Source organism: Emys orbicularis, chromosome 5 (genome assembly GCF_028017835.1).
Source record: "Emys orbicularis isolate rEmyOrb1 chromosome 5, rEmyOrb1.hap1, whole genome shotgun sequence".
Lineage (NCBI taxonomy): Eukaryota > Metazoa > Chordata > Testudines > Emydidae > Emys > Emys orbicularis.
Window position 1 is genome coordinate 60,629,151 of NC_088687.1, and position 20,306 is coordinate 60,649,456.

The window sequence follows — 20,306 nt, forward strand, 5'->3', positions numbered from 1 at the left end:
ATTTAGCTTTAAACCCTAGAAGGGAGGTAGTGTTATTGGAATGTATGTCAGACTGAATTAGGATGAGCAACGCAACGCTTTTATAAAGTGGCCTTGAATGCAACGTCGATTCTTTCAAAAATGATATTAATGTCAAATAAGCAGAAACACTTTGCAGTAATATTAAATGAAGGATTCCTTTTTGTCTTGATAGATTTATATAAATGTAAGTACACTCACACAAAGTCTCAAATTTAGTGTGTCAGTCAAAAAACTATTTTTTGATGATTGTATGGAGAATAAGCCTTACTCTAGTACATCAATCTGGGTTTTAAATAAGAAGTTTGCATTACGTTGAATTATTTAACATTTTCATAAACCAAGGGAGATGAGTAAATTTAAATAAGGATCACAACAACATTTTTACACATAGAAGCAAGGGGGATGTCTAAATAGCTGACTTGAAAAACTTGAACAAAAAATAGCAGAAATAACTACATAAAAAGATTTCTTTTCAGACAGTTGTAGTTACTCTTAAAAATTACTTTACCTAGGAAATGGTTGATTTTCTCCATTTTCCTGGATAAACAATAATAAAATCTCAAACCTTTTTTGCTGCAACGACATATGATTTTATTACTGTATTGTTTGCTTCTTGGAAAAGAAGAAATGTCCCAGTCTTATACATTGAAGTTTTGTTTATTTGTTTAAGGTATTGGTATATAATTGGTATTGGCGTAATACTTTAATAGGGCAAACATTGGGAAAGAAATTAGGTACAAAATACTGAAGATATTAATCAGAACAGCCCTCCACTTTCATAAAATGTCTGACAAATTTTTGAAGTTTTAAATCAAAATTGTACATGCTTAATTTGTAACTATTGAATTATTTATGTGATTAAAAACTAGTTTTTGACCTGATCTTTCGATCTTTGGCACTCCATCCTCTCCATCTCCTCTTAAAAAATTAATTATAATTTTAGCAAGAGGATACCACTTCACTTCCCACCCTATCTTGGGCCAAAATATATATAAATATATATCAATCAAACTCAACCCCCTCTCCTCCTGGTATCTGTAAAATGTCTAGTTGAAATTCAATTTCATATCTCTCATGCTTTCATGCAGCAAAAGACAGTTCACTTTTTAACAAAATAAATCACTTTTGTGATTGCCACGCTGACCTCTTTGAATTAGGAAAATTCAAAGTGAAAAATGTAATTATCACCTCCAGAACAATCTGTACACATCTGGAGCTAATTTTGGCTTCATTTCTCGCATCATTTTTCATATTCTGCCAAATATTACAACTGCTATGTAACTTTTAAGAGTTAAGTGTGACTTTATTGGTTTATTTCAACTCTTACTCAAAACAAGCTCATCCTTCGCTACTAACACTACTAAGCGATCACCATATCCTCCATTTGATTAGATTAGCATTGAATAGCACTGTGACATGTATGACAAATAGGTGCATTAGAGTGGGTCATTTATTCCTTATACTTTCAGCTTCCAACAACCAAGTACGTGACATACTGTACAGAGGACAGTATTGTTCTTTGCAATTTTCAAAAAATAAAATATAAAGAGATTATTTAAAAAATAAAGAGATTACCTTATCAAAAAAAAGTAAACAGCAATTACAACGTAACAGGCTAATCAGACCAACTTAAAAAGAAATGTTTTTAGTATCTCAAATCACTAGTTTTCTAAAAGAAAAATAGAAGAGTATAACAAGTTTTATGTAGGTTTCCAAGTAACATCTATTTTGTTTTTTAAATAATCAATGGTAAATTTGTATTCTAAGAATGTAGAGTGGTTAGGTACACTTTCAGAAAATAACAGCAATATTTATGATAAGCAATTATTTCCAAGTTCCATGAAAGATATTAAGTAAAACTTCCAAAAAACAAATATACTCCCTTGATATTTTCTGCAGAAGATGGGGAAATTATGTAAACAAAATTCTGATTACATCCGTGAATAATAAGCCCACTAGAAACATAACTACTCTTCACTAGTTCATTGTAAAATCCATTAGGTGTAATCTCCAGAAGTAATTGTTCTTATTGCACTTTATTGACAATGGAGACTATTGATTTTTCACACCTTCTATGATTCTTTCATTTGTATTCATGAAATGTCCATCAGCACAGTCTAAATAAATTTGGCAATATAGGCACTAAAACGAATAAATCGATGTGAAGAAACATTAATTTTGCATTATCCTTATTCGTCAGGCAAGTAAACCATAAGGGTTGTAAATGAAGGTCAAAGGTTTTTTAATGGGTCAGAACCCTTGACCTCTAGACCAATACCCTTCCCATTAAAAAAGGCTATTTTAAAGTTTTAAGTAGGGGAATTTACTACCAGGTATCATTTTTAAAGCACCAAAAAGAAAAAGTTCAATAAAAACATTCTTCTATTTAATTACAACAGAGAAAGCAAGAGGACACCAAAAGTACATCCATTTGATGAAGTGCATATTATTCTTTAAACTACAATTGTAAGAAGGTTATCCAGTATCTTATCAAGACTAACCAAAAAGATTCTAAGATTTTTAGAGCATCTAAGGTGATTTTGTCAAGAATGTGGAAAATCTTGAAGTGTTGACCATCAGCCACTTTCACATCTTTTTTTTCCTCAGATTCAAAGTACATGCCAAAAACAATTAACAATAACAAGGATTTCAAAAGTATTTATCACTCATTTCATAACCTCTACACAAAAGAAAAACGCTCACTCATCCCAGAGGATTTCAAGTGCCACTATACAAGGTGCAGAAATCAATCTGTTTCCTTAACCTTAATATTTTATTTTCTCTTATGAAAACAGAGCAAGGAATTAGACTTCAAGATTGAGGTTATGTAAATGCTAGACATTTTTAATGGGACACAAAAACCTCAGTATCTTTACTCACCTGAGATTTCACAATTAGTATAACATCATAATCCATTTGCAATCAAAGTGTCTAAAATGTAGTCCTTCTAGACTACAGTTAAAAATATATTCTAATTGGTAAGCATATATTCTAATATGGTAAGCATGTTTACCATAACTTCAGCTATTTATCAAAGGCAGCAATTCCAGCCACACAACTTTTCTACAGTATTAATACTACTATCAATTAAAACTTACCTGAGAGCAAAGTAACATGACCAACTCCACCACTGAACTACTAGATTTCATGCAGACCAGACCTACAAAAGGAAAAAGAGATTTAATTATACTTAGGTTTGTATTTATGTAGTATTGGGTATTAAACTTATTAAAATCTAGTACATTTGTTTTAATATATAAAAGTAACTATGTCTTAAACAGCATCTTTGTAATCAATTAAAGCTGAATTTTTACACTTGCATTTAAATGTATATTAGCTCCAAGCTATACTAGCTTATAATTTGTATGCTTAAATTGGAGATCATTTTTGAAAAATTAACTTGTGCTATAAAATGCTACCTCAGATTTATTTAACTGCAATTGCATAAATATTTGTGTTTCAAAATACTAGAATAAGTGTGCATAGCACATGCTATATTGATCCATAGTATCTACGCTTTGCTATTTTGGGGAGGATTGGTCATTATCTATGCAGAGAAGGGAAATGGCTCTATGACCTTTGCTTTCTACATTGCGCTCTCTCCCTTCAACCCCCTAGCTATCAATCAAGTTTCCATTTTGTTTCATGGCAGCAGACATCCCAAACACTCTTATTAGTACTTTGACCCGTGACCCCACACTAAACCTTAGCAGAAGTGCAAACAGTTACCTATTTTATTTTATTTTTTTTATATATATATATACATATATATATATATATTAAAAAAATAAATAAACAAACTAATTTGATTATTATTATTTACAATTCACATTTCATTTTGGCTTGTCTGTAGAATATCAAAACTGCTTTTAAGGCCTAAAAGTTGTGTTTTTCTATATTTATTTTTGTGTAAGCAATGCACATGCTATGATTGTTTTTGTTGTAATCCCCTGGTGATTAAATATCTGAAATACATAAGAAGAAAAACCCACAGACTTGAAATTCTTCAGACTACTTTGAAAGGAGAACATCTTTTATCCACTTGTGTACACAAAAAGCCCATTGCCAGTCTGAATAAAAGTTTTAAAAATAATTTTTGCTTGCTTGTTATTCTTCTGACTGTGATGATACAAATTTTGTTTGTGAGTCAAGTGCTAAAGTGAGACACACATATATATCCAAAAGCAGAATCTGACTCTGCACAGTTTCAGAGAAGATACATTCATTGTGACTGTTCAAGCAATTTTCCATAGTTATGCATCTAAGAGCAGAAACAGGTATGCAAAGTTAAGTTTATACAATATGTAACTGTAAATTCAACAGGGCTCTCAACATCTCTCTCAACTTTTGTTTTCATCTATTGTAGAGAATGTTCTCTTTTATTATGCTTTTGGGTATTATGGAGGCATTGGTTGCAACCCCATAGTTAAGGGTGCATTCTTAACTGGGCTTAAAATGGGGCATACATTTCTCCACTTGTAGATGGTTTTTCAGTATGAAATTTCAATGTTAGAAAATGTGAAGGACAAAGACTATTTAGTACAGGTTGAACCTCTCTAGTTTGGCACCCTCGGGACCTGACCGGTGCCGAACCAGAGAATTTGCCGAATCACGGGAGGTCAATATGTAGCGAGTGGGTCTCTTTATTTTTATCTCGCCGAGGAGAATAAATGAAACAACGCTTGCAACGCTGCCTAGCCATAACAAGTGTTAGTGTTGCTACACAATTTTACTGTATTGACACAAGAAAATAAGTAGATAAAGCATAAAAAACATAAAATAAAATCATGCCAGACCACAGATGTTGCCGGACCAGAGAGTGCTGGACTAGAGAGGTTCAACCTGTAGCTCTGTTTTGTGTAATAAGGCTCAATAGGAAATGTTTGAAATTAATTTGTGGTAGTCAGATCTGTCTGTCTATCTATCTACACATATACAACAAAAACTGGTAGGGGCAAATTATCTAGATCTGGTACAATAGGTAGTTCTTAAGAAGATATCTGAAATTAAGGATCATGTGTTAGCGGTTATACTTCAGAACTGAAAGTTTACCACCAGAACCAAGCACAAAATCTTTGAAGAAGCTCAAGAAATGCCTTTTTTTTAAATGACTACAGGTATCTAGTGTTCCCAATACAACTGAGGCCTCAGGCTGCTCTCTGAGACCCATTCCTTCTTATCTAACTTCCAACAGCCATAGACCCTCTCTCTCCAGGAATAAGAAAACCACAGCTAATTCACTCCCTATCTTGTCAGGTTTCAGAGTAGCAGCCGTGTTAGTCTGTATCCGCAAAAAGAACAGGAGTACTTGTGGCACCTTAGAGACTAACAAATGAGCTATTACCAGCAGGAGAGAAAAAAAAAAAAACTTTCTGTAGTGGTAATCAAAATAGCCCATTTCCAGCAGTTGACAAGAACGTGTGAGGAAACGTAGGGGGGGGGGAAATAAACATGGAGAAAGTGTTTTATTTTGAGTAATGACCCATCCATTCCCAGTCTTTATTCAAGCCTAATCTAATGGTGTCCAATTTGCAAATTAATTCCAATTCAGCAGTCTCTCGGAGTCTGTTTTTGAAGTTTTTTTGTTGTAATATTGCAACTTTTAGGTCTGTAATCGAGTGACCAGGGAAATTGAAGTGTTCTCCAACTGGTTTTTGAATGTTATAATTCTTGACATCTGATTTGTGAAGGGAGGGATAGCTCAGAGGGGAGGGATAGCTCAGTGGTTTGAGCATTGGCCTGCTAAACCCAGGGTTGTGAGTTCACTCCTTGAGGGGGCCACTTGGGGATATGGGGCAAAATCAGTACTTGGTCCTGCTAGTGAAGGCAGGGGGCTGGACTCGATGACCTTTCAAGGTCCCTTCCAGTTCTAGGAGATGGGATATCTCCATTAATTAAAAATTAGTCCATTTATTCTTTTACATAGAGACTGTCCGGTTTGGCCAATGTACATGGCAGAGGGGCATTGCTGGCACATGATGGCATATATCACATTGGTAGATGTGCAGGTGAACGAGCCTCTGCTAGTGTGGCTGATGTGATTAGGTCCTATCATGGTGTCCCCTGAATTGGCAACAGGCTTTGTTGCAAGGATAGGTTCCTCGGTTAGTGTTTTTGGTGTGTGGTTGCTGGTGAGTATTTGCTTCAGGTTTGGGGGCTGTCTGTAAGCAAGGCCTGGCCTGTCTCCCAAGATCTGTGAGAGTGATGGATCGTCCTTCAGGATAGGTTGTAGATCCTTGATGAGAGGGGCACTGTGAAAAGCAGGTGAGCATGCAGTGCAGGAGAACATGGTGGGTTGGAGGAGGAAATCTTTTTGTGATTTCCAGGGGAATATGGAGGGCAGGAAGAGTAAGTGGGAATGTGAGAGCACCTGTGCAAAGAGGATAAGGCAAGGCTTCCCTCACACCGAACCAACTGGGGATGAGCTGGGAGAAGCAGACCAACACAAATGCTACATCACCCCTCATGGCAGGATAGACAATGGAAGGAGAAGCCTGCCAAACCCTCTGAGGACTAAGTGGGGCCAACTGAGCAAGAAGCTAGCTAAGACCCTACAGTGGGCTGAGTTGCAACCCAGCTCCAGTAGAACAGCTGGCTCCTGCCAAAAGGAGAACACACAGATTCAGAGATAACCCCGGGGGGAATGGGAATCGAGTTCAAAGAATAGACTTCAGGGGAACCCTGAAAGCCAGAGCTAACTTGAGTATTTGGGACTTTTTTGTTATGGCCCCTTTTGTAAGAGTTTTTATAAAAAAACAGCGTCAAAGAGGGTATTATTGAGTTAAGCATCAAGAGTGCCTGAAGTGGAGATACTGGCTGAGAAGGAAAACTGAGGCAGGGAGTACATGCGCCAGCACACTAACTCAGCAGGGGGAACATTTCAGATCAGACACGCCATATAGCAGTTTGCATATTGCTTCAATATTTCCACCAAGCTGAAATACAAATAAAATAAGACCTAACATATAAATAGACAAAAACTGCATGTAGCTACAGTTTCAAATTACGTTTTGAATTGTGAAGAGGTTTAGTTTGTAAAACTAGGTTATTTTAACACTTTAAATTAGTTTATGTCGAGTTTTCTTTAGAGCCTTCATGTTTGGCAAAAAAAATTTAAAATGGAAACTTACTTGTACCTTCTATCAGCAGCTCCTGCCCATGGCTACCCAAAAGAGTGCGAGAAAGAAAGGGAGCAAAATCCACAAAAATCTCTCTCAGAAGAGGGGCAGCCTTTTCCAAAGCATGTTCAAGCCTCTCTGTAATGCTAATTAGAAGATGTGTAAGATTAATGAGAGAACAAGGAAAAGTCAAATTTCCATAGGAAGAGGAATTATTTTTGACATATCATTTTCATTATACAAAATTTATTAACAGGAATCAGCTCCCAACCAATGCCTTTTCACAAAATTACATTTTAATATAGTCTGTTTAAGGACATGATACAGCATCCATTGAAATCAATGGAAAGATTCCCAAGTTCAACAGTTCCCAAGTTCACTGAATCAGGCCTTAAATTATTAACCATGTCTTAGTAAATAGTTTATAGGAACATGCCAAGAAATTACATCATCAAAAAAGTAAGAAGCAGCAACGTTATCTAAACATTCAATTAAAGTAGTTACCTCATATTTGAAGCAGAATCCTCTGGCACAGAAGAAACTGTAGGCACAGGTGGCAATTTTGAATTAGATGATCCACTGCCTACGAAAGAGAGTTAGAGAGAACTCATCAGATGGGAAGCATGGGCAAGAAGGATAGACCATAGGAAAAGAAGTCAAACACTCAAGTTTGAACCCTAGCATACCAATTACTTGCAAACATGTGTGACCTTGGGGCCAGGGCTGGCCCTAGGAATTTTACAGAGGCGGAGGTGGCAGCAGCAGGGGGTGTGGGCAGGCATGACACAGCAATGTGGGCACAAACAGCTGACACCCATGACATCTGCCCTGCTCGCCTTCCCCTAACTGGCCCTACTTGGGCAAATCACTTCACCTCTTTGCATCTTTGTTTTCTTGTCTGTAAAAAAGGAATACCACCAATGTACGTTCCTACTTCATAGGTGTGTTTCAACAATCATTCTTTAATAATTCTATAGTTCAAACATGAATTAATTTGGAGGATTCCTATGGCCAGGTTACACAGGAGATAAAACTAGATGACCATTTCTCTTATAATCTATGAATGCTTGTGAAAGTTTGAAAAAAGTAAAATGGTAAGTATTATTTAGAGTGCCCGCTTCATTAAGTCCTGGTATCTTACCTAATTTTCATATATACATAAATCTTCATGTAAAGTCAAATAGGAGAGTTTTAAGTATATCATATACTTTTTCCTTCCATTGCTAAAGAGCTCTCCCACCCTCTCTGAGCACCTTGAACTGAGAATCCCGCTAATTTTCCCCCTTAAAGTTCTCTGTCAGCTCAATGTATAATACTAAAGCCACCTTCCTTACAGTTAAAGAACATAGGAGATATAACAACAGATCTAATTTACCATATTTAGTCTAGCATCCTACTTTTGGTAGCTTCTCAAAAAATTTGCCTGATGCACATGCCCAGCATGGAAAATTTCAGCCCAAATTGGACAATTGCAGCTGAAAATGGGTCTTATAAAAGGAAGCATCAAGCAACCTTAATAATAGGCAGGGCTACCAGCCCTACCTATACTCAAAAACATAAAACGCCGCCCTGTTAAAATACAAAACACAAAAAGTAAGTAATAGGTCCAGTTCACTAAAGGGAAGATAGGGAAGGTAGTCAGAGGGCCAACAGTGATCATTCTGAAAGCAACACTGAAAAAAAACTAAGGGACAAAATCAGATTTCAGCACAAAGGCTATGTCTACACGGCAATTAAACACCTGCAGCTGGCCCATGTCAGCTGACTCAGGCTCATGGGGCTGTTTAACTGTGGTGTAAACCCTCGGAGAGTCCCAGAGGCCAGGCTCCAGCGCAGGCCTGTCCTTCTACACCGAATTAAACAGTCCTGTAGCCCAATCTCCATGAGCCCAAGTCAACTGATATGAGCCCAAGTCAACTGATATGAGCCAGCCACAGGAGTTTAACAGCAGTGCAGACATACCCAACAGTTCAATATCATCAGGCTCAACATAGCAAAGTTGATGCTGCCTTCAGATGCAAAATGGAAATCCTAAAGAGCAGGCTCTGTGAGCACAGATACTGACAGTACAAGTCTGAAGGAATTGTTCTTAAACGTGGCCAGAACCAACACCAGTATGTGATTTTTTTTTTTTTTTTTTTTTAAGTTCCAATTTAGGGCCTAATTTTCAGACATGGGCTTCTATTTTTTTGTGAGCAAAATTTTATGGTTGAAATTCATTTAAGCTTTAACTGTAATTTACAGTATAATTTATTATTTGCACCTTTGTGCATAATTTTGAAAATTTTTAAAGACAGAGTGAAAGTTGGGTGGGCAGCATAAATTGGGTGATGTGGAAGTGAGTGATGAAGGTTTATATGACAGCAAGAAAATGCTGGATCCCTTAACTGCTCATTTCCGGCCACTATAAGCTGGGGGCGGGGGTTGTTAAGAATTGTTTTTAAAAATAATGTTTTTGGATGTTAGCTGGATTTTACTGAAACATGTCTTTAACATAAACACTTCTTAAAATTATTTTGTGAATAAGTAGTAGTTCATAACCATATAATTATCTTTTTTTAAATCCAGTTTCTTTGAACACTATTACTTTTAACATATTCAAAAAGAAATTAAAAGTGACATTAAGTACAAAAAAGATGAGTCAGATGCTGTGGTAAGAATTAAGAGACTAAACTGTTAGATACAACCTTCTGTATAGAGAAGCAACACACAGACAGTGATGAACTTCTTGTGACACTGAATTCCACAGATTGACTCAAATGCTCTGTAAAGGACTATATATTTACTGGTTTTTCTTTCATTGAATGACCCCTGTTCTTGGAATATGTGGCAGGATTAAAAAAAGACAGTCTAATCAGTTTCATTATATCCTTTAGAATAAAATGCCTCTTAACTTTTTGCCTTTCCAGGAAAAGCAGTCCATCTTTGCATTTTCCCCTTGGAGCCCAGCAATAGCCATCCAAGTACTTATGCAGCAAACTCTCAACCAGTTCGTAAGTGCTCCCTTCCTACTCACACCTCCAAGATTGAATACACCTTCTCTATAGCATGCCCAAATCTTGCCACTCTATGATGCTAGGCTGAACACAAGAACTCAAAATGTAAGATTCACGCACATAGAAAGTATTCTCGACATACAAAATGCATTTTGTATTAGTATTCCCTTCAGACAAGCCCTCAGAATATATTTAAAATCTATGATAAAGAGGTCATTGTTAGAAGGTTGCCACAAATACAAGGTGCTATTATGACTTAGATGGTAACATTAAAACCTTACTATCAAAGATGTGATGGTTTCAAGTATCACAGCAGCACCCAGTTAAGGGCTTATATAATTTAATACTAAGGTGGGATGCATGTTAAAAACATGAGAGATAGGAGACATTCCAATATTATTTTTAGCCAAAATGAAAAATCTCTGAAGAAAACATGGAAGAACCCAAAGAATCGTCTTTCAGGTTAGTGAAATGGTGTAATAAAATACCATGAGGCTACCCTTGGTTCTGGTTAACTTTCACTATTTTATACTGCCATGCACTAGCATTAGTATAAATGTTGATGGATGCAGAAAGGCCATTACTCATGACACAATTGCTGTTTTTCCCTGTAGTAACTAAAACTAATTGTGCACTATAGAGACAGACTAAATGGACTAGCGAAACCTGTACTATATATACTGCATATATTCTTAAATTACTAAAATCAGTATTGAAGTTAAAATGCAGCCTAAAATGGGGAAACAGCACTAAGCAATTTATGCTTGAGAAATAGTGTAGGGTAGGCCACTGTAAAAACTGAAAATCTATTTTAACAATGTAATGGTATGTCTGGCCTAAGCTTCTCCATCTTTAAGAGACCACACTCCAAATTCAGACATGTTTCATTATAAGAACTAGCTTAGATTTGTCAGAGCAGATTTTCATTTATGTGAGATGTAAATGAATGTGCACAGTGGTTTTTCCACCAAATGATTGTGTCATGTAAGTTTTTTGGATACATTTGTTAATTTTATAAGCAAATTGGGCTTTCAGTTTTTTTAAAATGGCTTTTAGTGCAATTAGCCAAAAATGAAGCATTTCAGAAGTATGATTTCATCTACAGCACACATGTGGGTAAGTGCAGTAGCTACTTCAAACATGTGGAACCAAACTGCCTTATCTCTTCCTTATCCTTTCACTGATAAACTGGCTCCTTCAAACTGACAGTTTTACAGACATTTGCAAGAACATAAAAGAAAATGCAAATAGATCATCTGTCTAACACCCTTCTAGTGAAAGCTTATTGTTTATTCAGGGTCCCCAAGGGTCTAAACAAATAATGTCTCTAGCAATAGTGTTATTGAAGAAACTCCTTCTCCACCAAAACCCCTTATATCCTTGTGTTGTATATACACAAAAAGCAATACATACACACTGCATGCTGTACAGTATTTAGTGAGATGCGGGACAAGGGTAGAAATAGGAAGAGGCCAATTAAATGAATAGATCTGCTTAATTTTGCCCAACAGACTAAACATTTTAAATTACTATCTAGTAAACTAATGAGCCAGTTCAAAAAATAAACTTCCTATGAATACAAAGAAACTATAATGAAAGGTTTTACAAGCTAGAAGGATCTGTTACATAAACATATCTTCTGTATCCTAAGCCAAAACAAATTTCATGAAAACGGTGCACTCTGATGTGAACTGCTTTTAAGAATGGTTTTTGACCCAATTAATATGTTTAAACACTTTCTATTGGGGATGTTTCTATGAAAATAACGGTCAGCGACAGATGAAGTAAAACAAACTGACAATATTAACTCTGTTATTAATCTTCAGCCACTGTTGCGATTATGACTCCTCAGCTTAGCTGCCACACTCCAAGTAGCTCCTTGAGTGACTTTTACACTGATGTCAATGTAAAGTGAGCAAAACTGTTCCTGGTTCTATTTGTTTCCAATACTTAGCCCTGGTCTACACTTCAAACTTATGGCAATGTAACTATGTCGCTCAGGGGTGTGGAAAATCCACGCCCCTGAGTAACGTAGTTATACCGACTTAACCCCCAATGTAGACAGCATTATGTTGACAGGAGGGCTTCTTCTGGCAACATAGCTTCCACTTCTCAGGGAGGTGGAGTACCTATGCTGATGGGAAAAGCTCTCCTGTTGGCATAAATTACCTCTTCACAAAGCGCTACAGTGGCGCAGCTGCACCATTGCAGTACCATAAGTGTAGACAAGCCCTTAGTCAATGCTTTCATCTTAAGACCTTAAGGTGCTTTCACCTACAAGTGAAGTAGGTCAGCATCAGTCCCATTTTAGAGCTAGGTAAACTGAGGCACAAAGTGATTATTTTCTCATACCTGAAAATGGAATCCTGAAGCCCAGACTCCTGGTTTGTGCATTAGCCACAAGACCATCCCATTTGTCACAGCAATCTTTCCTCCCTTTCCCTCTTTCCAACCTAGTCTCTTCACCAGTCTCTACACCTCAGTGCCTTCTCTGGTCCTGTCCCCTTCACACTGTGGTTGCTTCCTGGGGTGGAAGATGCTACTACTCAGGGTTGGAAGCTATAGTGCTGAGTGCCTATCCTTCCCCACTGTTTCTACACTGAGAGGCAAAGTAAGGTAAGAATGCAGTTGAGGGGACAAGACCCAATGGAAGCCACAGGCAGGGCTGTGGGTGGAGAAGTTTGAGGAGAATTGCATGCATGAGTGAATGACAGCAGGGGCAAATGTGTGACTACCACTTCAGATAAATAACATTTCCCAATGTAGTCAGTTCCTTTAACCTATACAGCATCCTCGCTTTTTAAAAATAATGCTTGAAAAAAGAATATGGAACTGGATAGCACTAAAAAGAAGCTAAAAGTCTCAACACTGCATGCCCTACAGTGAAAAATTGGTAACAAGTACTGTGGGTGCAGTACCACAAAGACAGGATCATCCACAGAAAACAGGGCAGGAAATGCAAGTTTTAGTGCCAAAAAAAAAGTGTCAGTGAAATTTACATCAACACATAATAACTAAAAAACATTTACAAGGAAGACTAAGTGCCCCCCAAACACAACACACAAATATCCCATCAGAATACACAAAAATAGCTTTGCTGCCTTTGACTAGTCTCACCTACCATGACAAAACAACTAGCTGTATCAACTAATGACTAGCTTCCTAGATCATATTCTTCAACTCCACCTAGATCAATTATCTTATAATTTTTTACCACTTCCCCACCCAAGAACTCTCCAGTACTGCTCCAGGCATTTCCTCCTTCCAGAAGTGTTTTCAGTAAGTCCTTCTGGTTTCTTACCATATTACTTTATAACAGGGGTGGGCAAACTATGGCCCATGGGCCACATCCGGCCCACGAGCCATTTGAATCCGGCCCTCGAGCTCCTGCTGGGGAGCGGGGTCTGCGGCTTGCCCCGCTCTGTTGCTCCAGCCGGGAAGCAGTGTCAAGGACCAGTCCGCTCGACTCCCGGAAGCAGGGGCATGTCCCTCCTCCGGCTCCTATGCTTGCTGTCCCTGCCCCAAGCACCGCCCCCACTGCTCCCATTGGCCGGGAACCGCAGCCAATGGGAGCTGCAGGGGTGGTGCCTATGGACGGGGCAGCGCACAGCAGAGCAGCCTGGCTTCCCCTATGCGTAGGAGCCAGAGGAGGGACATGCTGCTGCTTCCAGGAGCTGCTTGAGGTAAGCGCCGCCCAGAGCCTGCACACCTGAGCCACCCCACATGCCCCAGCCCTGATCCCCCTCCCACCCTCTGAACCCCCTGGTCCCAGCCTAGAGCATCCTCCTGCACCCCAAACCTCTCATCCCCAGCCCCACCCCAGAGCCTGCACCCCCAGGCAGAACCCTCCCATCCACCCCACGCAGTGCCCCAACCCCCTGCCCCAGCCCTGATCCCCCTCCCACCCTCCGAACCCCTTGGTCCCAGCCTGGAGCACCCTCCTGTACTCCAAACCCCTCATCCTCAGCCCCACCCCAGAGCCTGCACCCCTAGCCAGAGCCCTCACACACCCCAACCCCAATTTCATGAGCGTTCATGGCCCGCCATACAATTTCTATACCCAGACGTGGCCCTCGGGCCAAAAAGTTTGCTCACCCGCTTTATACTTTTTGTAGCAATCATGAGTTCAAAATTACTTCACACGATTTTAAACTGTACAGCAGGGCCTAGTCCAGCAAAGATGTAAGCACCTGATGAACTTTACATGCTACTGGTGGTCCCTCTGAAGTCAAAAGGAATTCCTCATAGTGTGCAGTTACATACAGCTTTTTCAGGATCATGTCCTTGGTCTCTATATCTCAGAAGAATTTCTGAGCCTTTTCCAGCAGCCATACCACATCAAAGAAATCTGTTGACAGCCTCAGGTGTGCGCACCAGCACCAATAAATTGAGACTAAGAGTCCTGAGGAACAGTGATTAATGACCACTATGCAACAGAGTGACTAAATGCAAGACATTAAGATTGTGACTATCCTAGGTGGAATGTGTCTGTTGCTCAATCTGTTTTCTTAGAAAAGTCTAGTTAATCAGGCAAGATCAATTATTTCTTAGAGTTATTTTTAAATAAAATGACATGAAGAAATTAAAATACTATATATAGCCCTAATGTAAAATGTGGTAACACTGCAATTTATATTCACTAAATAGACATCTAGTCTGAAAGTTGTTGAGTTTTTTTTAATGGATTTAATGTGCTTTTTTCTTAATAGCCAGGTAAACGGTCTGAAATTAATGTAAGGCCAAACCCTTTTTCTTAGCTACTAACTCTCTTCTACGCTAAATGGGGCCTAAAAAATGATGTGGAGATAAGCAAATTGATGTTTGTCTTCTGAGGTCATATCACAATTTTTTTATTTCAGTCTTTTTTTTTTTTTAATAATAGTAGATATAACTATTACTCATTTTTGGCCACTTTTTTTCTCTCATACCACAAGGTTAAAGCCCTCATACAAGAGTATTTAAAATTGAAGTGTAGGCAATTTACATAATCAACACTAACACAAATTACTTAGACTTTAAATATTTTATATCAGTGGGAACTAGTGTTCCCATTTAATCTTTATTTTTATTAAAAATAATTTCCAATCAATAGTCATGTTTTAATCAGTTTTAGGCATGATTTCATGTATCCCTTAAGTTTTTCCTTTTAATGAATTAGATTGCCAGTCCAAACAAGTCTGGATTTTTAATCCTACTTTGTTTCTTTTTATGCATATCGATTTAGATTAGAAGTCTCAGTTTTTGCCAACACTTCCAGACATTCTGGAGGTTATACTGGTACACGGTTACATCATTATTGTTCATTGTCTGGATTTCTTATACATTTTACAGTACAGCAGGATTCAACATATTCCAAAATCATTTATACAAAAAAAAGTATATACCATTTAGAGAGCCTGCAAGTTAAATTCCATTGATGTGCTCCTAGTCAAAGTGATTTAAATCATTGCAGCAATTTCTCAATAATCTAGGCCCTATCAAAATGAGGAAAATAGGGTGTGATTTACCACATTGGCTAACAGATTTTAACTAATGTGCTTTTATTATATACAGAGTGTAAAGCCTTCAAAAATATGCTACTTGCTCCTGGTCAACCCTAGGCTCCCTCTTGAACTGTGACATGTTTTTAAAACACAGCCTATTTTCCTAGTCTAGACCTGCCTCCTAGACTAGTAGACTACTACCTCCTGCAAATTTGAGTGATGAACTCAATTTTCCTTTCTGTATCAAGCAGTAAGAAAGTATTGGATCACAAAAGCATTTCCTTTCATGTAGCATGGTTGCAATTAAATCTGCATGACTCCCACAAGTACTTTTGCAGAGAGCTGGAGAGAACAAAGATGACAATAAATGTGCCCACTAGGGCACTTGGGAAGGGGACTGTACTTGTTTCTAGGTCTTCTTGTTTCTGATACATCATTAGCAACAACTAGTACAAAGAAATGCCAGGTTAACAGGCACGGATGGAAGCTTCCTTGACACAGAGCTTCAATTCAGTTCAAAGCTTTAGCATGCAATTTGGTGGTTTTGCTGGGCACAGATACTTGTGAGAACACACACAGCCTTGGGACTAATGGCTGACCAAAAAGAGCAGGCCTTACGCATTATATCGGAGCGTTAGACCTGTTGTACAGAAAGAAAGGAGAGCCTCAGGACTCAAAGTACCACATGACTGTGTGTTTAAGAACAACCTATACTAAGTCTGTCCTCAGTGAAGAGTACCACAGCAATTACTCAGATTTCATGACTGCAAATGTGTCAGGATAAAAAACTTTGTTGCCTTTGTAGGGAACATATTCAGACCTACTTTCTGTTAGCATAAATATTCTACATTGCAATATTCAAGTTTCAAGATCATACTTAAGTGGAGGAAGGCTTTTAAAAATAAAAGTACCCTCAAGAAAAAACATTACCTATTAGTAGAAGAACTGCAACATATCCCTATGCTAATTATAATTACTTCCTATTGTATTACTTCTGCTTATTAATAATATTCTCATCTTTTTTGGAATTATGGGAAGTATTGTTAAAAGCAACCAAATTCTTATATTTGCTCTGCCCTATAATGAGACAAAAATGAACAAAATGAAAATAACGGCAGGAAACTTAGAACAAAAGAAATTACTATACATAGTAAGCTTATGCAAATCAACATCACTGGTGGTCAATAAAAATACTTTAGCAGGATTCTTTTGTTTAAAAGGTTAGCTTTATAAGCATTTCCAGCTATGGCATGCAAGCTAAGAATCATATGAGTAGTCAAACCTTGTGCTTTAAGGTGTAAGCTGATCACTGGTGAGGGTCAGAAAGGAATTCTCATGGTCAGAAACCCAAGTAACACCACTGCATGATTGGCCAGATTTAACATACAGGTATTTTACCTTTTTCTGAAGTATCTGGTACTGGCCATAGTTAGAGATAGGATATCAAGCACATGCTCCCAACCCTGCAAGCTGTCGCATGTGTGCATCAGCAGACATATGCAGAACAGCTTGCAGGATCCAGGGCCTCAGAGTTTCCTCGGTCTGATCCGGTATAAAAAGTTCTATATTACCTCATACACCCAGTTAGGGGAAAAAAGCAACTACAAAAAAAGCTTCTTTCTAATATAGATTCAGATAAGTTTTCCAACAGAAAATAAAAATCAATAATTGTTAATACTCTGCAATGTTTTGATGGTTAAAATTTTGAAAGCGTCTCCCCCCTTGACAGGGAATCTCATTACAGATGATTCCACTTTATTATATTTTTCTGTTTTTTTTCTATTAAGCTGTCTTCCAATCACCCTTACTCACCAGGAGATTCTCCTGTCAGGTCTGGGGCCTGCGCTGAATCTAATGAAGAAACCACGCTGACAGCATTTGTGGGTACACTCATGGTAGCTGTAGAAGGGGAAATTGTTGATTTCTTTGGAGCTACGACGACACTCCTACATGGAGAAATACATAAAGTTAGTAAATCATTCTCTTAAAAAAAAAAAAAAAAAGTGTTTACATACAGTGGTCCTTTTTTGAAAGGCAAGAAATACAATACATACAGAATTCTGTTTTCTGCAAACCATGTTAGCTATCAAGTTCAACACTTCCTTCCACATTCTCTTTAGTCACCTCTTTTGCCAGCCTATCTAAAGATATGCACTGACACTTTATCCATGTTCTCCCTCTCTTCCTTCCAATTGTTTATAGCAAGGCTTTAACGTTCATTTCAATCTCCTAGAAACATGGTCAGCTAAAACTGTATGGATATATACAACTACTAGAGTGGGTTACTTTGGGATCTATCCCATTTCCAGTAGAAACAGTTTTTGCCTTTGGTATTACTCATATTGAGTACTGCTTTAAGAGCAACACCATGCTTTAATGATCTAACATAGCTGAACACAAAGGTAGAAAGGGGCTAGGATGTCAGTATACAGTACTCAAAATGAAAGATACTGAGATCTGACAATATCCACCTTGAAAACTGTCTAGATGTGATATTGTCCTTTAATTCTGTTTTACAATACTGGAAGACTTCTCAATGGAGAAATCTATAGTATAAAAATAACTAAACCCATCCTGAAATGCTAATATATAGTACATACATTAATGTCTTCATTACATTTCAAATGCATCTTATATGGAAATAAATCTATGGAGATATCTGAACTTAAAGATATACTTATTAAAACAAATCAGAAGATTCTTAGACCTGAAGACAGTGTCACCAGTCTTTACATAAGCTAAATTTCAGGCATTACATTCAACAATAAACATAAAAGAAGAAGGAAACATGTAAAATGTCAAGTTAGGCATGGAGATTTATCTTGTACGTTACCAAGCAATCTATTTATGATATACCAATTTCAATTAAATTGTAATACGTTATTCCAAATACCTAAAAGACCTTGTTAAGCATACATTTAAGGCATTTTTAATTGCAAGTTAGCTCCATAGACATGCAAAAACCCAACTAATGAGGTAAAGAGTGCAGCTGATATATAATGCACTCCCACAGCAGCGCTTACTTTTAATTACCTGGTGTTAACTGTAAGTTGAAAGTCTTCAACATTCAATTTATTTAATCACATCTTCTGTTGACAGTACTATAACTACACACTGAAATTATTCCCTTAATAACTTTAAAGAATTCAGTTTCTAAATAAAGTTACTTAGAAACTTGAACCAAATTCAGGCATGGAAACAAGAGGTTTTTGTTACATACTTGAAAAATAATTTTAATTAGAAGGGGGAAATGGATCACAGTTGTCTTTCTCCTTCACTCCAATGGATGTCACATAAACTAGGCTGTGTTACCGATTAAATCAACCTTCCTATTGCTAGGAGTAGGCAGCCACCATACTTGGGGATAGTGCGTGTCACATCATTATAAGGTTGACTGCTAATGTTAACTATACACTAAAAACAGACGTAACAACCACCTGAGCCCCAAGCCAAGACATTGTGCTTGAGTCATGAATTTCTATCATATGTACATGTCGGTTTCCACCAAATATGTACATTGTATTAGAAAAATAGTTTATATAAATATATACACTGTCTGCTAAATTACACATACATTGCCATTAATATACAATGGGGCCTTGCATTTCCTCATGCCTTACATTACAGAGCATAAAACAGATGATATCCCTCTAGACATGCAATACCAAGACACTATTATTGCTCTTCTTTAGGACAAGTTCAAAAAACAGGAAGGAGGTGGGAGAGCAATATATATTTACTGGGTTTTAGTAACATGGGCATACTATTAACATTAGGATGGGCCTCCAGCATCTGACCCACACTAGTAAATTTGATGTGTATTTCCTTGCTGGATTTAAATTGTTTTATTGTCAAAATACTCAATAAAAATATTCAACTAGGGTCCAGAGATCTATATTTCATGAATGCAGATGTATTCACATAGTCTGTATCAGACCTTAATGTAAAACATGGAGACATTTGTTTCCTTACCCCCAAAAGAGTTACAGTAGCATTTTATCAAGCTCCTACCAACAAACACAAAATGCATTACAAGAAAACTGGAATGGATCCTAATATAAATGCAGGGAAATAGTTTGGTGATAAAATTCTGGAACCACTAAAACTTTTGACAAGGTAGTTATTGTGTATGCATAATAGCTTGTTGTTGAATAGCTCTCTCTCCTACATCAATGCAATTATTTTAATACTGGAAGGTACCAAAATTAAATTAAGAACAAAACATGTGCTACATTTTCTTTTTTCATTTATATTTTCAGGATTTTTCTATATCAGTCAGTTCTCAGGAATCATCAAAACAAGAGGCCCTCCACCTTTTACTCCTGGGGGAATTCTGTGCCAACAAATAAAAAATTCTGTGCACAGTATTTTAAAATTCCATAAAATTCTGCAAATTTGTCAAAACAACACCATATAATCACAGCAGTTTCAATGATTTTGGTAACTCATTTCAAAATACCTGTCAGCAAGTATGTCTGTAATAATACAGAGACACAAAAATTCCCACAGTAGTAGAGTTAAAGAAACCCCCACGACAACCCAGTTCCTGTTTCTCTGCCCCTTTCCCCCGCCCAAGCGCACCCAGGGGGCCAGATACCCACACCCCCTCCCCATCAGAGCCCAGCCATGCTCCCCTAGCCCAGACACTCACACCTGCTACCCTTCAGAGGCCAGCTGCAGGCCCCCTC

General features: G+C 37.6%; 1 protein-coding gene across 1 annotated transcript in view; it reads right to left on the bottom strand.

Moving 5' to 3' along the window:
• Window positions 1–20,306, bottom strand: part of LRBA (LPS responsive beige-like anchor protein) — a 576,728-nt gene that overhangs the window by 406,830 nt on the left and 149,592 nt on the right. Inside the window, 4 exon segments of the mRNA XM_065405711.1 lie at window positions 3,120–3,181; window positions 7,158–7,285; window positions 7,644–7,731; window positions 17,431–17,564. Coding sequence (XP_065261783.1) covers window positions 3,120–3,181; window positions 7,158–7,285; window positions 7,644–7,731; window positions 17,431–17,564 — 412 coding nt within the window.